Source organism: Tauraco erythrolophus, chromosome 10, assembly GCF_009769465.1.
Source record: "Tauraco erythrolophus isolate bTauEry1 chromosome 10, bTauEry1.pri, whole genome shotgun sequence".
NCBI classification, from domain to species: Eukaryota; Metazoa; Chordata; class Aves; order Musophagiformes; family Musophagidae; genus Tauraco; species Tauraco erythrolophus.
Genome location: NC_141474.1, coordinates 3775041 through 3796434, shown reverse-complemented (window position 1 = coordinate 3796434; position 21394 = coordinate 3775041). Strand labels below are relative to the sequence as shown.

The window sequence follows — 21394 nt, the reverse complement described above, 5'->3', positions numbered from 1 at the left end:
AGTCACTGGGCCATGCTCTGGTGGCTTTTTTTTTTTCTCCTCTGATTTCCTCTATCATCTCTCATGTCCTCTCTGGAGAAGCAAGAGGCTGGCAGCGGGCGAGTGGGTGGCAATGGGAAGGACTTGGCCAGAGCAGCACTAGTTACCAGCCGGGGTCTTTACGGCTGGGTGAAGATCATTGGGGTGCTTCTCCCAGCAGAGTGGGAGAGAGCGAGCTGCTTGGGGCTTCATGGAGGTTGAGGACTTCATGGGCTGCTCTGGGGAGGCTGAAGTTCAGAGGACTTGACCTCGTGGGGCTGCTGAGCCAGGTTCTCCCTCACTTCATGTCATGTAAAAAAAAAAAAAAAAAAAAATTCCCACCATGGTCCCCAGCAAAGCCCAACAGCCACTGGTGGGTCAGAGAGGAGATGGTGATGGGATGGCAATGCCGCCTTCCCTCGGCTCCGCGTGTCTGTCTGTCTGTCCCACCCCTCCGGTAAGGGCAGGGTGCAGGCAAGGCAAGGCCAGACATGACGGCACTTCCTTGTCGTGCTGCCGCTGCCCGGCCCTGCCCCGCTTGCTCATCGCCGCCGTCGATGTCCCGCTGCCTTCCTGCTCCCCTGCCTGCCTCTGCCCGTCCAGCAGAGCCTCTGCCCGGCTGATGTCCTCTGCTCCGGGTGGCCCTGGCTGACAGCAGGAGTTTGGACACCCCTGAGCAAGGGCTGTCACCCCCCAAAACCAGCCTCAAAACCCAAACATGCCAGAAGGACACGTCTGCTGAAGAAAGCCCAGATGTTCCTGAGCAAGGAGGAGATATCTAGATAGATAGATAGATAGATTTTTTTTTTTTTTTAAAGAATCAATGGATAATATCACCCTTCTTTAAATCTTGGCTTATGAAACAGATTCTCTGGGAATTATCAGGGAAACAGCTCCGTGCTGGCCCTAAGCCTGCTTCAAGAGCACCCATCTGGCAAAGGAGACACTGAAGTCTGGGTTCTATCACTGTGCTGCGTGTTTGGCAATGCCTGTGCAGCAAGATCCCTGGTTTTCCATGCCGAGAAAGTCCTGAGTGGCAGGATAAAGGTCTGCTGCCAGACCAGGGGAGAAGCTCTTCGGGCTCGAAGAGGCTGGTGGTGAGCAGGTGCGAGCTGCAGCAGTGGTGGGAAGGAAAGTGGGCGAGCAAACAGAAAATAGCTCAAAATAAGCCACATCTTGACAAACCCTGAAGGAGAAGCGGGGCCACCTGCAGAAGCAGCCCAAGACCAGAGTTGCAGGAGGACATCGCAGTTCAGAAGGTCCCTTGTGGAGGGAGACATGGGGGTGCCAGGGGACATGCAGAAGGTTAGATGTGCCCTTCTTGCCACTGGGTAGCTCTTGCCTTTATCCTGGCATTGATTGTCTGTCATGAGCCACCAAAATGAGTTTTTTTTTCCCTTGGTTACATCAATGAAACTATTGCTTTGGGACTTTCCCACATCCATCACTTGCCATCAGCAGCCGTCACCAAAATTCAGGTTATTACATGGATCCAGACTGTCTATGGAGTGGTTGATTCTGCCATGGCCACGTGCTCAAGGACTGATAAACTTGCCAGCCACTGCAGTGGGCTCCCTGCTGTAGCAGTTGCCTTAGCCCCGTTCCAAACAGTGAGCATAGGACATCTTCAGAAGGACACTTGTTAGGTCGCAGATGAAAAGACACAGGTTCTCCAGTGAAGAAACGCCGATTCGTCGCGATGCCTGACGAGTGTCGCTGTTCCCCGTGCCTCCCATCACTGACACTTCTGCTCACTCCGAAAGGTATCATTTCTGTCCACCATGTTCATATGAGACCTTTTTTAAATGGTGCTGCCATTGTGATGGGCAACATCTGTCCTCTGGAGGGTGGTGGGCATCCGTTTCTTCCAGATCTGGTGTGTTTAGAAAACCAGGGCCCCAGAAAATATATTTCTGGGTAGCCTCAGGCACCCATTCATGGGGTTTGCCGAGGTGATCTTGAAGGATGGAGGAGGATGACGAGGTAAAGAGTAACCTAAGTAAACATGCAGAAATGACTGAAGGGAGAGCTGTGTCAGTGCCTTGTTTGCAGAAGTGAAGTAAGGGGTGGGGTGATAATGGTGAGGCAGAAGGGGTAACGCGGAGGAGCTGGATGAGGGAAAAGCTTCCTGATGGTGAGAGCTGCTCTTCCAAGAGAGAGATCAGCCAAGGACTTGGGCTAGGCAAGGTCCAAGGGAACCACTGTAATGACAACGCTGCTGGAGGAGATGAGTTTCCTGAGCAGAGGAGTCTCGGTGGGTAGGAAGGACGTGGCAGAGGTGGTTGGGGCAAGCGAGGTACTTCAGAGCAGAAGGAATTGAGTGTGTTTCGTTAGAGGAATAACAGACCCCTAAAAACTGCCAAATCATTGGGAATACCGTAAGTGGTTTTGTCTCGCTTCTTCAAAACAAATTAATAAAAAAATCAGCTAAGAACCTCGGGTGCCAAAGCCCAGCATGCCACCAGCGCGTTCGTGAAGCTGGTTTCCTTATTCTGAACTATATTAAGATCCAGCATGTGAAATTCAGAGGGAGCAGTCTGTTTATAAAAGATGGTTGACTCAAGCAGCAGAGGCAGGTAAGCTTGGCAAAGGGAGGTGCAAAGATGTGGTGAATTCGGGCTGGTTGCACCCATGAGATCACCAGGAGTGGCAGAGGAAAAGCCCTCTGAGTCAGCTCCAGGTGCATGAGCGTCTGGAGGCTCTTGGGCAGCTTACGAGGTTTGGATGGGGACCTAAACGTTAATTACCCCGGGCCCGTTAGCTCTGAAACGAGCAGCGTGTCAGCACTGCTGTCATTGGGTTGAGTTTCAGTCCCTAATGCAGAAGGTGACCTGAAAGGCAACTTGTGTCTAAGACCAGCGGCAAATTTGTTAGGTGACTTCATTCCACCTAAAGGTGCTCAATGGACCACTCATGGTCATTTGTGACAGTAGGTGTCCCCTGGCAGTAAGTAGGGGAGATGCCGTGATGCAGCACAAGGACCCATCCTTCCTTGTGATCCTCTGGTGGGTTGCCTCTGCAGGTCATCTGGATGTGCCAGTGTCTCACTTATCCTGATGGAGCAGAGGTCCTCCTAGTTCTGAATACCAGATTTCTCTCTTTCCCTGTAGAAGTGGTCATGTCCTGCAAGGCAAAGGTGAGGAATAAGGTGGAATTGACCTTCGTGTCTTGTGTGGCTCGTTGCCTGCCCTTGAGACCAAGATGCTAATGGGCCTGGGGCTGTGGAGCCTGATGTTCTCATCCCAGCTCCACCAGTGACCTCAGGCAAGCCTTTTCCCCCTCCCTGTCTCCACTCCTCATCCTCTTTCTGGCATAAAAGCAGTTGTACTGGGTGAGGCCGAGGACCCATCTCGCCTCATTTTCTGTCTGGAGAGCAAAAGCAGATGAACGTGTGTGATGATTCCCGGTCTCCACCCCATTTCTAGGTCTGGGGATTTCCTGAACCTGATGTTTATCTTGGAAATCCCGGTAGACGTGCTTTCCGAGTACGCGTCTAAGCTGTCCTCAGGGTCTTTTTGCATCCCAACAGCCCTTGACTGTAAGTCCTACCAGTCACCTCTCCCTGCTGATTTTGAGCCCTACTCTTGTAGGTTGGTTGATTGGTCCTGCCTTGTGAGCCATCGATCCCCTTCCACCCTCCCCAGCCTTCCCGTGAGCTCATCGTCTTGCACCGAGCTCCTGCAAGCCGCCGGCGTGCCTGGGCAGCCTGGCTCTGCCCAGCCACTGCCAGCACCCTGCCCGTGGAGGCAGTGACGGCGGCTGGCATGGAGCAGGACGGGCAGGAGGGGTGTCCACAGGGGCTGCAGCCACGTCTTATTTCTTCCCCGCGAGCTGTAACCCCTGGGAGGCTGCAGGCAGGATGTCCCCGGGGTGCTGCGCCCCGTCGACGGCGCGTGCGTGGGTGCCTGGGTTGGGCTCTCGGTGCTCGGGGTGAGTCAGCCGGCGGCACACGCGCTCTTCCTGTTGGGAGTGACTCAGGTGGAGCAGCCGATAAAAACCACCCGGAAAAAAAAAAAAACCAACACAAAACCACCAAGAAAAAGCAAGAGGCAGGCGGTTGCAAGCCCCACAGTCGCCCGCCGGAGCGGGCGCCGGGTGCTCCCGGCACGCGGAATGGCCGGGCGCTGGCTGCCGGCCCTGTGCTGCCTCGCGGCGACTCTCCTGCCCGCGGCCCTGGGTGCCAACGGAGAAGGTGAGGCTTCGGGAAGGTCGGCTCTCGCCGCTTTCGCGCCGACGTGCCGTCCCGCTGGGCCGGGCTTTGCTCACTGCCCCGGTGCCGGAGAGAGCTGGTGACCGGGATCCAGCCGGGTGCCGCAGCACCCTGCGAGGGTGCTCTGCCCTCCCGCCTTTGGGATTCAAATTAGACCTGTAGGTGCTTCTCCATACCTTTCCCCTGGGGTTAAATATCCCACGAGCCTTTAGACTTTGTTTTTTTAGTGGCATCTCCTTGAAATAACTCATTTATGTGCAATTACTTTATTGCTTTCCATATAAAACGTCGCTGCTCGGGTGGGATTCGGGCGCGGGCGTTTCCTGGGGGGCTGATGTGCCTGGCGCTGCCGTAACCAAAACCTTCCCTATGCCCGAGGAAGAGCTGGAAGCATCCAAGATCCAGTTTGCTGTAGCAACATGTGCAGCGTTTGTATTTGGTGCGAGTCCGTGGGGTTCTGAGGCCGCTCGCAGGAGGTGGGGAGTCTCCCACCATACGTAGACCGACGGCGAGCTTTAAAATTCCGGAGGATCCTCCGGCACAGGCAATGGTAGCGGGGCGGGCGATGCAGGGGCCCAGCGGTGATTCAGTGTCAGGGTTTCGGTCGGATCAGCTGATGATCTGGAGATGGGGTTTTTGGCCAAAATCTGGTTTTTATGTGTATTTTGTAAATACCGAGCGATTTCACTTGGTTTTGGTCTGCGCTCCTGGTGGTCTGAGATGCTTGAGTCGGTCCTTCGTCGGTTTTCCTTTGAGCACAGAGCAACGTGACAGGGGAAAAAGTGCTGAATAAGCAGATTTTTTGTTGTTGGGTTTTTTGTGTCTTTTTTTTTTTTTTTATAAAAAAGACCTGATTTGCTCTCCTTGCTACTCGAGTAATTATTACAGCAGCCCTAATTACCTGCAAGTTTTAAAATACTGATGTAGATTCCGCTCCTCCTCCACCTTTCCTGGCAGCGTGTAGGCAACTCCTGCTTCTCCATGGACTCTGGAACCTGTTTCTGCACGTATGTGGAAACGACGGTCGATAACCGGCCGCGCTTTTACGTGGCTTTATGGGTTGGTTTGGTGGCGTAAATTAGTCTTGTGCCGTTACTCCTCCGGTCCCGGCGCTAGTTGTGTGCTCGTAATGAGCACGCGTCACCTCGTTTTGCTTGGAGATGAGTCAAACTGGGTTCAGGTACGACGCGGTTGAGCGGCGGAGGTCGGGGCGCTTGTACCCGGAGCGGGGCAGAGCCCTGCCCTGGCAAACGTGTGCTTGCCTCCGTGGTGTGTCCTTGCACGGGATGGCTGGAAGGGATCTCCCAGGGTTCAGGGAAGAGTTGAGGTGTGGAGGTCAGAGCTCCACGGTGCCAACAAGGCGCCTCACTTGCGGTGTTGGAAAGAAGACACCCATGCGGTGGGTTTTGGCTCTGATGGAGCCCCAGGAGACGCAGGTTGGGTCTTCCTGCAGTGAGCAAGATGTGGAGTTGGATGATGGGGAAACCCAAGACTTGGGGCAGCAGATGGGATGGCCTCTGGGTCACTGTCCCAAAAGCGTGGAGCGGGGAATGGCTCGTGTTGTCATGGAGGCTTCGTGGTCTTGCAGAGCTCTGTTGATCCTTTGATGAAAGGAGTAGTCTTTGCAGACCAGCTCACGCATGCGGAGCTATGGGATCTGCTCCTCGCAGACCCAGGGCCAACCTCGTTTTCTGGGTTTGTGAGTTGATGATGACAGTTTAAGAGGTCCAAAGGTGCCCATCTCCTTCTCTGAGCCTTTCTGATGCAGGAATTTGTCTCAGCATAGCAAACAAGTGTTTGTCATGCCTCGTTCTGCTGGGCAGGAGTTGGGGGATCAACATCCTGCCGGACGCATGCCTCCAGCCTCCTTCATCCTGCCGTGGTGCTTAAGAAACCCTGCTGCAAAGCTCCTCTGTGGAGCCTATTCTTCTCCACACCTGCTGAGAAATGGATGATCTCAGGGCAGAGCCTCAGGCTACCTGGACACAAAAAGGGTCCTGTCCTCAGCCGGACCCAGCTCCTGGCAGCTCTGGCACGCTCCATCTCGTTAGCGACTCCAGTGCCTCACTCTTGGTAAAGATTAACCCACCTGAGCTCTGGGGTTTCCAGGAGAAGACCAGCGACGGGAGCAGCCATGCCGGTGAGGTGATGGCACTGATCTGCAGCAGCATCTCAGGGGGCTTCGGATGAGCGAGACCTGAAGCGGTGCCGGGGCTGGAGAGCTGACTCCGAACACGCGGCAGCCTTAGAGCGAGACCTGAAAAAAGGTTTTCATTCCCTGGAGCAGGGAATGGTGCTCATGCCTGTAATTTAGCAGCCCAGTAAGTCCTCCAGGTGATACAGACATAGGGTGACACATGGGTGGAGTTCAACAGCTCTGGTGTGGAGGGATGAGGGGTGGGATTGACCCCAAGCTGTCCCGCTGTGAAGGTGAGCATGAAGACCTCGTCGAAAGTCCCGCGCTGGTGCTTTCGGTGGGTTGTTTGTATGATTTCTGCCCTTTGGTCACTGGTGATGTTCACTGAGGTTCTTAGATGCTTTCTGGTACCCAAAGACGCAGGACTCCTGCATCCACAGGTCCCCTCCCAGCAGGTTGAGGGGGGCAGAAGACCTTCTGCAACTGGATCTTGGTTGACTGGCAGCCAAGCTGCAAGGGAAGAAGTGTGTTTGCTGGGGAAAAAAAAAAAACAACACATTTAAAGAAGAATCTTTCTCCTTGTTTGGTGGCGCATGAGGTCATCTCTCTCCTTGGCAGCGGGCTCGGCTGCTGAGTGCCTTCGTCTGGTATGTGGGCGGCAACGGGCGAGGGCGGCAGCCAGGTGCGTGCCTGGGCGGGGAGCACAGGAGGCTTCGCCTGGTCCCGGGAACCACGGACAGGAGGACAAGGACCTTGTGTCCTCGGGCCAAGCTGCTCCGGAAGGAGAAGCCTCCACGCTTCTCCGTTGTCTGCGTCCATGCTGCAGGTTTCTGCTTGCTCTTGGATTTCCTCTACCTCCCTGTGCTGTCAGAGGTGGCCTGAGCTGGGGGTGGGCAGCTGGGGACCACCTTTGGTGTGCCAAGGAGGTCAGCAGCGAGCAGAGTTTCTGGGAGGGCGGTTGAGGATCCCCCGGCAGCACTGGAGTGGCTTGGAGCAGCTTATCGGCAGGTTCTGCACCCTCATGGACCCTGCTTTTTCCTTCAGGGTGTTTCTTTCTCCCCTCTGTTTTTGCCAACCATCCTCTCAACCATGTCTGCTCTCCTCGGTGGTGCCGAGAATCTCGTCTGAAACAAATGTCCTCAGGCTCAACGCTCTAGTACCGGCCACTGAGAGCTTGTTAAGGAGATGAGAGGTGGCTTCAGTGTAAGATCTGGGCAAGGTCATGAAGAAGAGCACTGGAGGAAGGATGTCTGGTGAGATGTCTGCCACTCTGCTCTCCAGACGTCCCGTTTGTCCTGGCTTTAGTGGGATGTAAAATCTCAGGCCTGTCCTTCCTGGCATCCGTCATGTGGCGATGTTGGCAGCTGCAGCTTTTCTTCCCGGGGAGGACAGGTTGAGATGACCCGTGCAATCCTGCAAAACCCATTTTTAAAAAAATCTCCTTCTCAGCTGACACTCTCCCACCTAGCTCCTCTGGTCACAAACCCTCCTCATCACCCCTGTGCTTGGCTGGAGGACACCTGCATCACAGACGTAGATGGAGGGACCTGGTGGAAGTTGGTTGAGCTTTTCCTCCTGGGGTCATTCCTGGTCGGAGACTGGGTGAAACCAGGCATAACCTCAGAGATCTTTCCCTTTTCCCTGAAGTCACCAGTAAAGCTCCTCATGCTTTTATCAGGACAAGGTTCGGGGTTTTGTGTGCCATCTCTGCTTACTCAAAGACCTCGTTGTGTTGGAAGGCCTCTGAAAGGATGGAGAACATCCCCGACCATGTGCATCCCCATCCTGAGCTTGTGTTGGCAGTGAAACTGGGCATCGCTTGAAAGCATGGGGGTGTGGAGCATGGCATGAGCATTGGTGGCACGTGGGTGTCTGATGGACACAGACACATGGGGATGGGGCTCGTTATTAGCAGAGCAAGAGGAGGTTTGCATCACCTGGGCTTGTTCCTTGGCCATCATGGTGGGCCTTATGGCTTCATAGCTGGTGGCCTCATCTCTAAGCATCATCTGAGATGTCTCTCCTCTCCCTAGTCTGTGACTGCAACGGGATGTCCAGGCAGTGTGTCTTCGACTGGCACCTCCTGAGGGAGACGGGAAACGGATACCGCTGCCTCGGCTGCCTGGGCAACACGGAGGGTGCCCGCTGCGAGCGCTGCAAGGAGGGCTTCTTCCGACAGCGGGAGGACGACTGCTGCCTGCCCTGCCGCTGCCACCAGCAGGGTACGTGGCCGCTCACCGGGAGGGGAAGGGGTCGGGTCGGGGTGGAGGGAGGCTTAAAACCACCCTGGGTGACCTTGGCCCTGCTGAGCACGTGGCGAGGTTGGGCGCTGGGTCCCTACGCACTGGACCAGGAGGAGCGAGCAGGGCCAGCTCGGCTCTGGGTGGGGTTATCTGAGGATAATCATCTGCACCGTAGGTGGTTGGAGCTCCTCCTCCTGGGTGCTTCACCACTTGGTGCTGGGCATTTCAAACGCCTCAGCAGCTCCAGGCTGTGGCCAGGCTCCAAAACCCACCTGCCCCCCCAAATAATCACAGACTCACAGAGTGGTTTGGGTTGGAAGGGACCTTCAAGACTTTCTAGTTCCAACCCCCCTGCCATGGGCAGGGACACCCTCCACTACACCAGGTTGCTCAAAGCCTCATCCAACCTGGCCTTAAACACTTCCAGGGATGGGGCAGCCGCAACTTCTCTGAGTGACTGTTCCAGTGTCCCACCACCCTCATCATTAAACATTTCTTTCTTATGTCCAGTCTAAACCTCTTCTCTTTCAGTTTAAAACCTTTTCCCACTGTTCTGTCACTACAGGCCCTGGTAGAAAGTCTCTCGGTCTTTGTGCCACCTCCTCTCCCAAGACACAACGTCATAAATTCAGGAATTATCCTTTCACTTTTACGATGCAGTTAAAAGCCTTTGTGAAGCTCACCTTGATGTATTGAGCCACCTTTACATACTGAAAGGCTTCAATAAGGTCTCCCCGGAGCCACCTCTTCTCCAGGCTGAACAGCCCGAACTCTCTCAGCCTTTCTCCACAGTAGAGGTGCTCCAGCCCTCTGACCATTTTCATGACCCTCTCTGGACCTGCTCTAACAAGTTCATGTCTTGTGCTAGGGACCCTGGAGCTGGACACAGTGCTGCAGGTGGGGTCTTATGAGAGTGGAGTAGAGGGGTAGCATCACCCTACTTGACCTGCTGGCCACGCACCCAGGACACGATTGGCTTTCTGGGCTGTGAGCACACATTGCGGGCTAATGTCCAACTTTTCATGCATGAGTACCCCCAAGTCCTCCTCCTCAGAGCTGCTCTCCATCTATCCATCCATCCTCCAGTCTGTACTGATATTGGGGATTGCCCTGACTCGCATGCAGGACCTTGCACTTGACCTTATTGAACTTTGTGAGGTTCACATAGGCCCACTCCTCCAGCGTGTCAAGGTCTCTCTGGATGACATCCCTTCCCTCCACCACTCCATCAACAATCCCTGTCTCACCGAGAGGGACTCTGCTCCGCTCTGCCCTGAATTTGGCATGTGGCCATGACCCCACGGATGCCCGCGGGGAGCTGTTTGCCTCTGCCAACTGCCACCCTTATCTTGAGGACAATGACCAAACCCCAGCGCTTTATGAGTCAGGCTGCTCCTTCCTGGGCGTTGCGATGTTTGGCGGGCTCCACAAAGGCTTTTAATTACGTCGTAAAAACGAAAGGATAATTTCCCGAGCTCACGGCATTGCGCCTTGGGAGGGGAGGTGATGCAAAGTGCCACAGCACTTGGGGATGGACAGAGGCCTCAGCCTCTCCAGCTGCTCTGGTGGCTTTCTGCAGATTGTAGTGCTATGAGATGGGATTTCTAGGTCTTGGGTGTTTTCTGTGGGTCTTGTGGTGATTACCTAGTAGGTGCAATGGCTCCTTCATCCTCAACAGTTTCTGGCTTGCTCTGCAGTAGGTAGCTCGTGCCTCTTGCACCGAGGTGCTGTAGATATTGAAACGCCTGTTGGTCTCTGTCCATGCAGGAAGGTCAGTAGAAGCACCACCTGAACATAAAAAAAACAGATGGCAACTCAATGACCAACTCATTCCCTGTTTTGTCCATGTGCCCTGGAGTCTGCCTTGTCCTTCACAATGACCTTTATAGTAGGGAAGAAGATCCTTGTCCTGGGTGTCTAGTCAACACCTGCTGGGATTTATCTCCTCCAAGTCTCGTGCATCACTTGGGGAGGCTGGAGCAGCTTTGGCAGCCAGGACCTGATGTCTCAGCCCTGTGCTGGGACCTCAAGGGGGGACCTGCCACTGAGGTTGGGTTGCTGCTGCGGTGGTGGCGGGGTGCTTTGCTCCTGGCTGGATCTCTCCTTCCCCTCTCCCCGCAGGTGCCCTCAGCCCGCAGTGCGACAGCGACGGCCGCTGCAGCTGCAAACCCGGCGTGATGGGCGAGAAGTGCGACCAGTGCCAGCCGGGCTTCGAGTCTCTCTCCGAGGCCGGGTGCCGGCGGAGCGGGCAGTAAGTGCTGGCAACCATCGGTGGCATGGGGGATAGCTGGAGGGCCAAAGCCCAGAGCTCTCCCTGAGAGCAGGCTCCAGCGGGGCTGGACACAATAGCATCGAAATAGCATCGAAATTGGAGCTCAGCTCTGAGGGGGTCGCTTGATGACCCAGGTAATGCCAAGGTTCACCCCACCGCTGCTCCTTCAGGGTTCCCAGCAGGCGAAGGGTGGGGGCGAGGGCTGGTGGCCTGCAGCCCTGCCTGGCCCCCTGCCCGAGCCTCCCTGGGGCATTGGTGCCTGTTGGAGCTCAGCCAGGGTCTATCAAACTCAGCAGAGCTTCGCTTTGCTCTTGTAGGTGGGTCTTGCTGAAGAGAGGCACTTGGGACGGTGGCAAGCTGGTGCTCTGGGATGTCCTGGGGCAGTAGCGTTGGGCACCATCTCAGCCTGGCATCCGTAATGCTGCAGCTGGGTTACTTAGACGTGGCTCTGCTGATGGTTTTTTCCCTTCTAGCATGGGATTGGTAGCTGGGGGGGTTCTCCGCTGTCTTGTATAACAGCTGAGAACACTGAGCTCCCAGACCAAGCTGGAGATCCAGGTGGAGGTTCCCACTGTCCCTGTTGCAGGAGCCTGCAGTGCGAGTGTCACCCGGCTGGCAGCGCGGGGGGCTGCCTCTCCGGCCGCTGTGTCTGCAAAGCGAGTGCTACCGGGGAGCGGTGCGACAGGTGGGTGTCAGGAGGACTTCCCAGACTGCTGCGTGGCACATCCTCCATCTCCCCGGCAGAGTCCGCGTGCCCATCTCGCCATCCCAGACCAGCGATGGCTGTGTTGAGCGGCTGTCATTAGCGGGCTGGTTGTATCGACCGGGAGAAGGACAACTTCAACGTTGTCACCTTGCCTTTTGCCAGGTGCAAGCGCAACTTCTATAACTTGGATGCCAGAAACCCCGCGGGATGCTCCCCCTGCTTTTGCTACGGGCACTCGGCCACGTGTGTCAGCGCAGACAACCACAGCGTCTACAACATCACCTCCACCTTCCAGCAAGGTGAAGGCCGAGAAGGACGTCCCTGGGGCTCCTGGGAGTTTGCCATCCCCTCTCTTTGATGTACTGGAGGAGCCGCCTGGTTGGGAGGCCCTGGGCTTTGATGGGTGGGATGGCTTGATTGTAGGCAAGTAGGGTGCAAGGGTGGGTGGGAGCGTAGGCTTGTCTCATCATGTCTTTCCTGCCACTTGGGAGGAAAGCCCCATGCCCAGCCTGGCTTATTTTTGGATATATCAGCACAGGGATATCTGTGCTGCCATCTCAGAGGTCAAGGGGTAGGAAGCCAGAGATTTTGGTAAGACACAGCTCCAGAAAGATGCTGGAGTCCTGAGAACACCTTTCCTGTTCCCGCTGACTGCTCCTCGTTGCCGCTGCAGGTGCCGAAGGCTGGCGAGGCATCCACGAAAGTGGCTCCCCAGCCCAGCTCCAGTGGTCCCCACGCCATTGGGATGCCTTCATAGCGGCGAGGACATCGGAGCCGATTTACTTCGTGGCACCCGGTAGGTGGGGGGAGAGGTGACAGTGTCCCCTTTGCTTGGTCTGATCCCGTGAACTGGACCTTTAGGAGGAAGGCAAGATTTTAAACCTTTAATTTTCTCCCTTCCTTCCCTCCACAGCAAAATTCCTTGGGAACCAGCAGCTGAGCTACGGCCAGACACTCTCTTTCGATTACCGCCTGGACCGAGGGGGCCGCCAACCATCTCCGCATGACGTGATCCTGGAAGGAGGTGGCCTGAGAGTCACTGCCTCCTTCTTGCCCCAGGAGAAGGTCCTGCCCTGTGGCGTCAGCCAGACGTACACGTTCAGGTAAAGCGGGATGCTGGGGTGTTTGGGGCCGGGTGAGCAAGAAAGGCTGAGGCTTCAAGGAGCTCCTGAATCCAGCTGTGATCCTTTGGAGGTGGCAAATGGTTGCCTGGTTTGGGTTGGATGCACCTCAGGGGCTTCTCTCTTGGATGAGGAGGTTATTTCTTGAGAGGGGCAGTAGAAATTCTGGCTTGAGGTTGGGCTGGGTACTTTGCTCGCAGTCAGTCGCATGGGTGGAGGTTGATTCCCAAATCCTTGAGCTCAGGAGGGAGGTGGGCGAGAGCTGCTGCATTTTCTCCTTGAGGCATCTTATTTTCTTGAAACCGGTTCCACTTCTCCCCCCACTTCCCACGGGCAGGTTGGACGAGCACCCCGGCAGCAAGTGGAGCCCGAGGCTGAATCACTTGGAATATCGCCGGCTGCTGGGAAACCTGACAGCAATCTGGATCCGAGCCACTTTTGGGGAGTACAGTAAGTGGGGGGAGAGCTTGTGAGCACAAAGTTGGCCTCTCCTCATTGCTGGAGACGCCAAGCCTCCAGATGGAGACAACACTGCTGAAAGGTATTAAAAACCAACAATAATAATAATAAAAAAGGTGCCCTAAGATGGAGAAAATGAAATTATGAAGAGTTTGAGCAGGGTGGCAGTGGTGGGGACAGCAAAGCCTTGGCTCTGGTCCATCCGCCTGTGGGAGTTGTGACAAAACACGTGACCTGTGCAGTGATCAGCCCTGTTTCCTTCCAGGCACCGGCTACATCGACAACGTCACCCTGGTGTCGGCGCAGCCCGTCGCCGGCGTTCCCGCTCCCTGGGTGGAGCGCTGCCAGTGCCCGGCGGGCTACCGGGGCCAGTTCTGTGAGAGCTGTGCCCCTGGCTACCGCAGGGACGTCCCCAGCCTGGGACCTTTCGGCATCTGCGTGCCCTGCAATTGCCAGGGGGGAGGAATTTGCGATCCTGACACCGGTAAGAGAAGCCACCACCACCACGTTGTGCTTCTAGGGTGAATGGGGTCACAGGGTGGCTGCCAGTGTCCCAAGAATTGAGCTGTAGGAGGGTGTGGGGCCACTGAGTGGGGCGAGATCCCTGACTTGGGGAGCTGGAGAGCAGGGAACATCACAGGTAAAATTCCCCAAAGCCTAGAAGTGCTGCAGCCAAAAACACAAGAAAGATGAGTTGGGATCAAGTCGAGCTTAGATGATGCTTGTTGGAGAAAGAAAAAACATCTCCACTGCTTGGATAGCATCAAAAATATTTTTCTTCTGATTTTTGTTTTAAAAGTAAGTGTGGTGGCTGCAGATATCAGCGATGTAAACATGTTTTACTACCGGTCGTGTTCAAACAGCCTGCAGTGCTGCTGTACAGAGTCGAATTAACGCAAAGTTAAGCTGTTGCTATTTTCAAAGTCTGAACTGGAATTGAATTTCCAAGTATCTGAGCATCGATCCGGAGGCACAAAAGGTCCTTCCCACGTGGTGACGGACTGACGGGCAGAGAAACAAAGCGTGTGTGGGCAGGCGTGGGCATCGCAAGGGCTCCGATGGAGGATGCTGGACCACTAGTGCTTCTGCTGCGCCCACTGGCGAGGGGTGGCTGGGAGTTGGGGTGGTGGAGGATGTCCCACTGGGGGTGAGAGCAGACTGCCCAAAGACCTTTCCTTCTTTCTTCAGGCGAGTGCTACTCGGGAGACGAAAACGTGGGCAATAGCATCAGCTGCCCTTTCGGCTTCTACCGAGACCCTCGGCAGCCACACGGCTGCAGAACGTGCCCCTGCGGCAACGGCCAAGGCTGCTCCGTGGTGCCGGGCAGTGAGGAGGTCATCTGTGACCGCTGCCCTCCTGGAGCTGCTGGTAATGCCCTCAGCTGGGTCGCCTCTGCTCTGTTTTTACCCTGGAGCTTCAACGGAGAGATGCAGGTGTCAGCGGGCCAGGATGTTCAGAGCCAGGTGGATCATCCTGATCCAAGATGACCTGAGGGCTGGAGCATCTCTGCTGCGAAGACACGCTGAGAGAGTTGAGGTTGTTCAGCCTGGAGAAGAGAAGGCTCCGGGGAGGCCTTCTAGCAGCCTTCCAGTACCTAAAGGGGCTACAAGAAAGCTGGAGAGGGGCTTTGGACAAGGGTGTGTAGTGACAGGACAAGGGGCAATGGCTTTAAACTGAAAGAGGGGAGATTTAGATTAGATCTAAGGAAGAAATTTTTTACACTGAGGGTGGTGAGGCACTGGATCAGGTTGTCCAGAGAAGTTGTGGCTGCCCCATCCCTGGAAGTGTTCAAGGCCAGGCTGGATGAGGCTTTGAGCAACCTGGTGTAGTGGAAGGTGTCCCTGCCCATGGCAGGGGGGTTGGAACTGGATGGTCTTGAAGGTCCCTTCCAGCCCAAACCGTTCTATGATCCCACCTTCTCAGCCTGACTCACCTACGGTGCTGCCGCTCCTGCCCATAACAAGGTGTTTCAGCCCTAAGGGCTGTGTAAACGCGCGTTGCCTTGACTCAGGAGAGGTTCTCATCTAAACAGATAATGTGGATGGAGAAAGGATGGGTGGGGAGTGAAAGGAATAGAAAAATAGGAAGGAAAAACAAATAGGAAACGAATTGCCCGAGGTCAGTGGTTGCACCCAGCTTTCGAGAGCCTGCCCTGAGCATCGTGTGTGGGCTGGGGCGGTGAGGAGCGTGGAGATGCTGTTGTGCTGAACGCCCCCGTTTCCGTGGGACAGAGGGAGCCTCTGCCTCCTGAGTGAGAGCGTGAGCTTCACCCCATCCTTCTCTTCCCAGGGGCCAACTGCGAGTACTGTGCTGACGGCTATTTCGGAGACCCGGAGGCCTCCCAGCCCTGCCGGCCGTGCCACTGCAACGGCAACGTGGAGCCCAACGCCGTGGGCAACTGCGACCGCCGGACGGGCCAGTGCCTCAAGTGCATCTACAACACCGCCGGCTTCTACTGCGACCGCTGCAAGGATGGCTTCTTCGGGAACCCCCTGGCCCCCGACCCTGCCGACAAGTGCCGAGGTGAGAGCCAGGCACTGTTGGAGCTGGGGATGAGTAAGAAAATCCATGGCGGAGTGCAGAGTGGCCTGATGGGAAGGGGGAGGCTGTGAAAGCCAAGGCTGGAGAGTGGGAGCGGAGGATGGGGCTAAACGGTGGGAGGAAGGCCAGGGGAGAGAGGGGATGGAAGGGTGTACCAAGACTTGAGGTGGGAACAGGCTCCTCTTGAATCTGCGCCGCTCCAACCTGCAGCCTGTGCCTGTGACTCAGCTGGCGCCGAGCCCCTGAAGTGCGGGAGCGATGGGAGCTGCATCTGCAAGCCCGGCTTCGAGGGTCCCAGCTGCGAAGAGAGCAAGTGCCCGGCTTGCTATGGCCAGGTGAAAGACCAGGTGAGCATCTGTGCCACTGAGCAGCAAGGGGGGCAGCGATAGTTATCCTCAAGCATCTTCTCCCGACCTCCTCAAGCATCTCCTGGTGCAAGCCAGAAGTGATTTTGCAGGCTGAGCCTGAACTTTGGGTTTGTACCCAACTCAACCCCTAAAAAACTGATGACCTAGAGCTACTGGCCTGCTGTTCCCCATCCAGAAATGAGCCCTTGCTTTCATCTCCATCCTCTGGCCAGATTGTGGACCTGGTTCCCACCCTGGTCTTGCCACTGTGGGGTTGGCGTTCTGCTGGCTGAGGGTCTGGTCTGCTGTGGTTGCAGGTGGACCTGTACCTGCAGCAGCTGGCGGAGCTGGAGCTGCTGTTCTCAGAGGTGCAAGCTGGTGGTGGGGCCGAGAGCCGGGAGCTGGAGAGAAGGATGCAGCTGGCTGAGGAGATGCTGCGGGCCATCCTCGGGGAAGCTCTGAGCCTCCAAGGTACCACCCATCCGCTGTCCTTGGGTGGAGCCACCTGTGCTGTGTCAGGGGAGGGTTTTGCTGCTTTTGCCTTTTTGCCCAGCGATGGGTTTCTCTTCAGCCTTCCTCTTTCCCTCTCACCAGCCTCTGACAGGTCTCTGGAAAGCCGTGTGGCCAGGGTGAAGGGGCAAGGGTCCAGCTCCCAGAGCCGCTTGGACGAGATCAAGGCAACAGTGGAGAGGCTGAAGTCTCTCGGGAGCCAATACGAGAGGCAGGTGCAGGACACCCGGCGGCTGCTGGAGAGGGCCAGGCTGGACCTGCTCCACAGCGGAGCCGCTCTGCGTCGGGTGGTAAGAGCATCCTCGTGCGACATGCTCCTGGTCTATCCCAGGGCTGAAAAAAATTCTATGGAGAAAGCAAGAATTTAACGTATTTGACTTATTACCTTAGTTTTGTGAGTGCAGAAGATAGTCTGGTGGCCCATCCTATGGGGCTGGGATCTGGAGAGGTGCTGGCAAGGGTCTTTGGGTGCTGCAGTTGCCTCTTTCAGTGCTGAGTTGGATGGAGGGCAGGGCAAGAGCACTCACCCGTCTCTCCCTCCCTCCTCAGACCGTTCCCGTTTCAAACCTTCCCGGGGGCTCGAATCAGTTCTTGATGTTGGCCCAGGAGGCCCTGAGACTGGCCAACAGGTGAGTCGCTCCCGCTGTTGGCTGAGAGAGAGGGAATGGGGACTGAGATCCTGCTGGGTGCCCAGAAGGTCCCTTTTGGGGGGTTCTTGCCTCAACCCCAGGCTGCAGCTGCTACAACCTCTGTGCCAGCCCTGCAGCAGGAGAAGACGTGGCTGCTGGGTTGGCTCTGCTGCCCTACAGATCTGTCCTCGGTTGCCTTTGAGAGTGGTGTTGGGTGTGTTTTAGAAGCATCTTTGGGGTCAGAGTTTTGGCCCATGGGTGTCCAGTTGGAACAGGCAGCATCTGCCTACCCCCTGGTGCTCCTCTACCCTTGGGAGATACAAGAAGGACAAGCAAAATGTGGGTCCCCTCCTTGAACACGCTGCGTCTCTCGAGAGCGTGCAATCCAGCATGGCTGAATGCAACGGTCAAGGAAGTTGGTGGAGAAACGTTGGTTGGGAAACCTTTCTCATGACCTGCCCTGTGCTTTGCAGCCACGCGCAAGCCGCCAACACCATTGAGCAGGCGGCCAAGGCGGCGCGGGAAGACGCGCGGCAGGCGCTGGAGCTGGTGCGCGCGGCCGCTGGCGGAGAGGTGGCCGCCTCCGGCTCCCTGCGAGGGCTGCTCGGGAAGTGAGTGGAGGCTGCGCTGGCCTGCGTGTCGCGGGGGACGTGGGAGGGAGGAGGGGGTGGCCAAGTGTCCGTGCCCCCTTCCCTGCCTCCCTATTGGAAACCTGCAGTTGGAGGCAGGGCAGGCAGGGATTTGCCTGGTCTGTGGTCACTGGAATATCTGAGAGGTGGAGATGGAGGGTCAGCAGCTCTGTGGAGCATCTGCTTCCCACCCATGGACCATGATGCTCCCAGGGAACCTGCCTGCAGATGGGGAAGGGGTTTAATGCCCTATGTGGGATCAGGCTTCCAGGAGCGACTTCCATGCGTGGTTGGAAATCTGGGGTGGGTTTAGCCCCGTGTTGTCCGGGTGACTCTCTTGGTCGGGCTGGTGCATCTCCAGAGCCCACCATGGTGCTGGGATTTTGCACACCACTGATGGGGTGGGATTAACATCCATGAACGAAGTTCAGGAGCTGAACAGGGATGTGCAGGACAAAACATCCAGTGGTAGGGCAGGGGTTAGCAGGGCCACCATGGAGCTGGTGAGGGTTTGGCTGGTGGGAAACACCTTTGGTTCCTGGAGTGGGAGCAAGGAGCTAGTGGTCACCGCACCTGGCAGAGGGATGTTTGCAATTCACTTTCCCAGCATGATAAATCTGTAGGGGCCTGGAGAGGGCTTGGGGAGTGTGGACAAGTCAATGTAGGAGGCAGCGTTAATGCTGTGGTGGGGTTTGGTGACTTGGCTGGTACCGTGATCTTCAACCTCCTGTTCGTGCAGGTATGAGGAGCTGAATTCGTTGGCCGGAGGCCTGAAGGATGAGGCTGACGGGATGGCCTCTGAAGCAGATCAGGCTTATCAAGGCAGCCTGGTGCTCCTCAACTCCCTGTCCCGCCTGACAAAGACCGACATCAGCTCCTTTGAGGTGAGGGCTTTGTGCCTGTGGGACCAGGAGATCCTCTTTCACTCTCACCTACGCCCTCCTTGTCAGCAGCTCGGCCCTTCCGAGTGCTCCATCCCAGTTGGAGAACCATTGGACAGGCATCTTCCCACCCTTTTGCCCCCATAGCTGGCTGCAGCACAAGGAGCAGGAGAAGCATCCATCATTGCTTGCATCATGGCGAGCACTGGGGCTATGCTGGGACACCTGGGCAGTCATCACCTCTCTGTTTCAGGGGGAAGCAACTCGGCTGAAGGAGGATGCCAACGCTCTCTTGAGCCTGGTGGACACCTACATGGCACAGCACAGGCAGCTGCAGAGCCGCACAGGGCGCTGGGAGGAGGAAATCAAGGAGCTGCTGCGAAGGGGAGAGGGCGAGAGAGTGGTAAGAGGTTGGCCGGGGGGCTGCGGCTCGAGTTGTCTTCAGCGCAGGCTGGAGCCATGGTGGGATGCCCATGGCACCACCACTACTACGTGTTAGCCACAGGGGATGTAGCTCTGCCCGGCTGCTGCGGGATAGGACCCTTCCTCAGAAACGCAGCTGCTTGGGGTGGGTCTTCTGGAGCTGGTGGGAGACCTCACCGTGTGAACAGGGCTGCTGGTGTAGGGTCTCACCTACACATCTCCTCCATATGAGGCAGGTTGAAGACCTGCTCCTGAGAAGATTAGAGCTAAGTTGACTTGGGATGGCTGGAGCTGGTTGAGGAGCACTGGCGCAAGCCTCTGCTGCCAGATCAGACTGTGGTGATCTTGATTCAGGGGCAACCGCAGGCATTTGGGAACAGGCTAGTGGGTCTTCTCCCCCAGCGCGGCTCCTTGTAGACTGCTCTGGGATTTGTCCGATGCTCCCGTACCGTGTCCTTCATCTGCCACTTGTGTCCCTTTGGCCTGTCGCAGACGCTGACGCAGCTGCTGTCCCGAGCCAACCTCGCCAGGAGCACAGCCCTGCAAGCCGTGAGCGCTGGCAATGCCACCTTCTACGAGGTGGAACAGATCCTGAAGAGCCTCCGGGGTAATGTCCTAGAAACCCTTTCTCTCCCCTCGCTCGTGGGATCTCACAAAGGTGGCGTGGCTTCATTTCCACCTGTGTTTCTTTCAGGGTTTAACCTGCAAGCAGATGACAAGAGAAGGGAAGCTGAAGATGCCATGAGGAGGCTACCGATTATCAGCAGCATGGTTGCAAGTGCCAGGGAGAAGACGGATAGAGCTGAAGCGATCCTGGGCAGTGCTGCTTCTGAATCCAAGGCAGCCAACAGCGCGGCGGGGAAAGCGAAGGAGATCACCATGGAGATCCAGCAGGTGAGGGCAAGCCCTGGTGCTATTGCTGGCAGAAAAGGGTTTGGAAGGGAAAACCATGGAAGAGGAAGAGATAGCTGGCAACTCCAGTGGGTCTTCATGGTGGGCCTGACATTTGTATATAGTGGATCCTGCAGAGATATTCAAGTTGGCTCTGGATGAGTGGGTGCGTGGGGATCTCTCCAGGCACGTTTGTCCCATGAGGACCTTTGTGGCATCTCACTGTAGCCACCTGTCAGTAACCAAGGGGATTTTTCACTTCCACAGTCCTGAGTCGCTGGCAGGTTTGTGAGCTCCCAGACTTGGTGTTGGTGGGTCCGACTCCCAGACTGTGCTGTAATTCCCCAGGGATTCGCTGATGTGCACGGGAGGGGTTGAGCCATGGTCATAGAAACAACTCTGTAGAGAACTGATGGGAGCTCGTGAAGGAGAGCCTGTGATAACTTTGGGTCCCTCTGGAAGGAACCAGTTTCCACCAGCTCTATGCCCTGGTGCACCCAGACTGATTTTTGGCTGTGCTCTGCCCCTCTGAAAGTGCCTTTGCCTTCCCTAGGAGATTACGCGGCTGAAGGTGGAAGCCAACAAGACAGCTGATGGTGTCCTCGCCCTGGAGAAGGCTGTGGCCACCCTGCGGCGCGAGGCCAAGGAAGCAGATGGTGAATTTGAGAGGAAGCTTTTAGAGGTTGAAGCGGATGCTGCTGTGATACAGGAGGTGGGTGCCCGTCTCCCACGCCTTTTCCCCTTCCCTGTTGACCTTTGGGTGAGACTTCACCTTACAGCTGCCACCTTGCCTTCTTCAGACAGCTCAGGAAGCTCAGAGTGTCCACGCCAAGGCTGGCCGGGCAGGGGTGGTCGTGCAGGAGACGTTGAGCGCCCTGGAAGAGCTGCTGCGTCTGATGAGTAGGTTCTGCAATGCTGCTGTAGGGTGTGGATGGAGACAGGTCTCCGCTGGGGTCTAGGCAGGGGTGCTGGGAGTTGTGCAGGAATCTGCCTGGGATGATGCCTGTAGACGGGCAGCAGGACGGAGATGAAGTATCTAGAAAGACCTAGTCCTCAGCCTCCACCCATGGTTCCCTCTTCCTTGTTTTCCTCCTGTGCAACAGACCAACCTGGTGCCGTGGATGAGGAGGGCCTGAAGCAGCTCGAGATGAATTTCAGCAAAGCCAAAACCAGAAGCAACCAGCTGAAGGATGAGATGTTGGAGCTGGAGCAGACAGCCACGCTGCAGAAGGCCCGTGTGCGGACGCTGGAGAGCAGCATTGACGAGATCCTGGCAGATATTAAGAACCTGGAGGATATCCGGAGGAGTCTTCCTCCGGGGTGCTACAACACAAAAGCCATCGAGTTGCCGTGAGCGAGCTCCGGAAAGGCTGTGAA

General features: G+C 56.3%; 1 protein-coding gene across 1 annotated transcript; it reads left to right on the top strand.

The window, feature by feature from the left end:
- Positions 1-4128: 4128 nt before the first annotated feature.
- On the top strand, positions 4129-21394 carry LAMC2 (laminin subunit gamma 2). The gene is made up of 23 exons (XM_086617247.1): positions 4129-4210; positions 8399-8587; positions 10730-10859; positions 11467-11565; positions 11749-11885; positions 12260-12382; positions 12500-12689; positions 13045-13157; positions 13432-13650; positions 14355-14534; positions 15456-15689; positions 15918-16054; positions 16372-16525; positions 16649-16854; positions 17114-17193; positions 17667-17804; positions 18562-18706; positions 18957-19106; positions 19619-19733; positions 19821-20020; positions 20571-20729; positions 20818-20917; positions 21121-21394. Exons 1-23 carry the CDS (start codon positions 4132-4134, stop codon positions 21369-21371), a joined length of 3528 nt encoding a protein of 1175 aa, XP_086473373.1. The 5' UTR covers positions 4129-4131; the 3' UTR covers positions 21372-21394.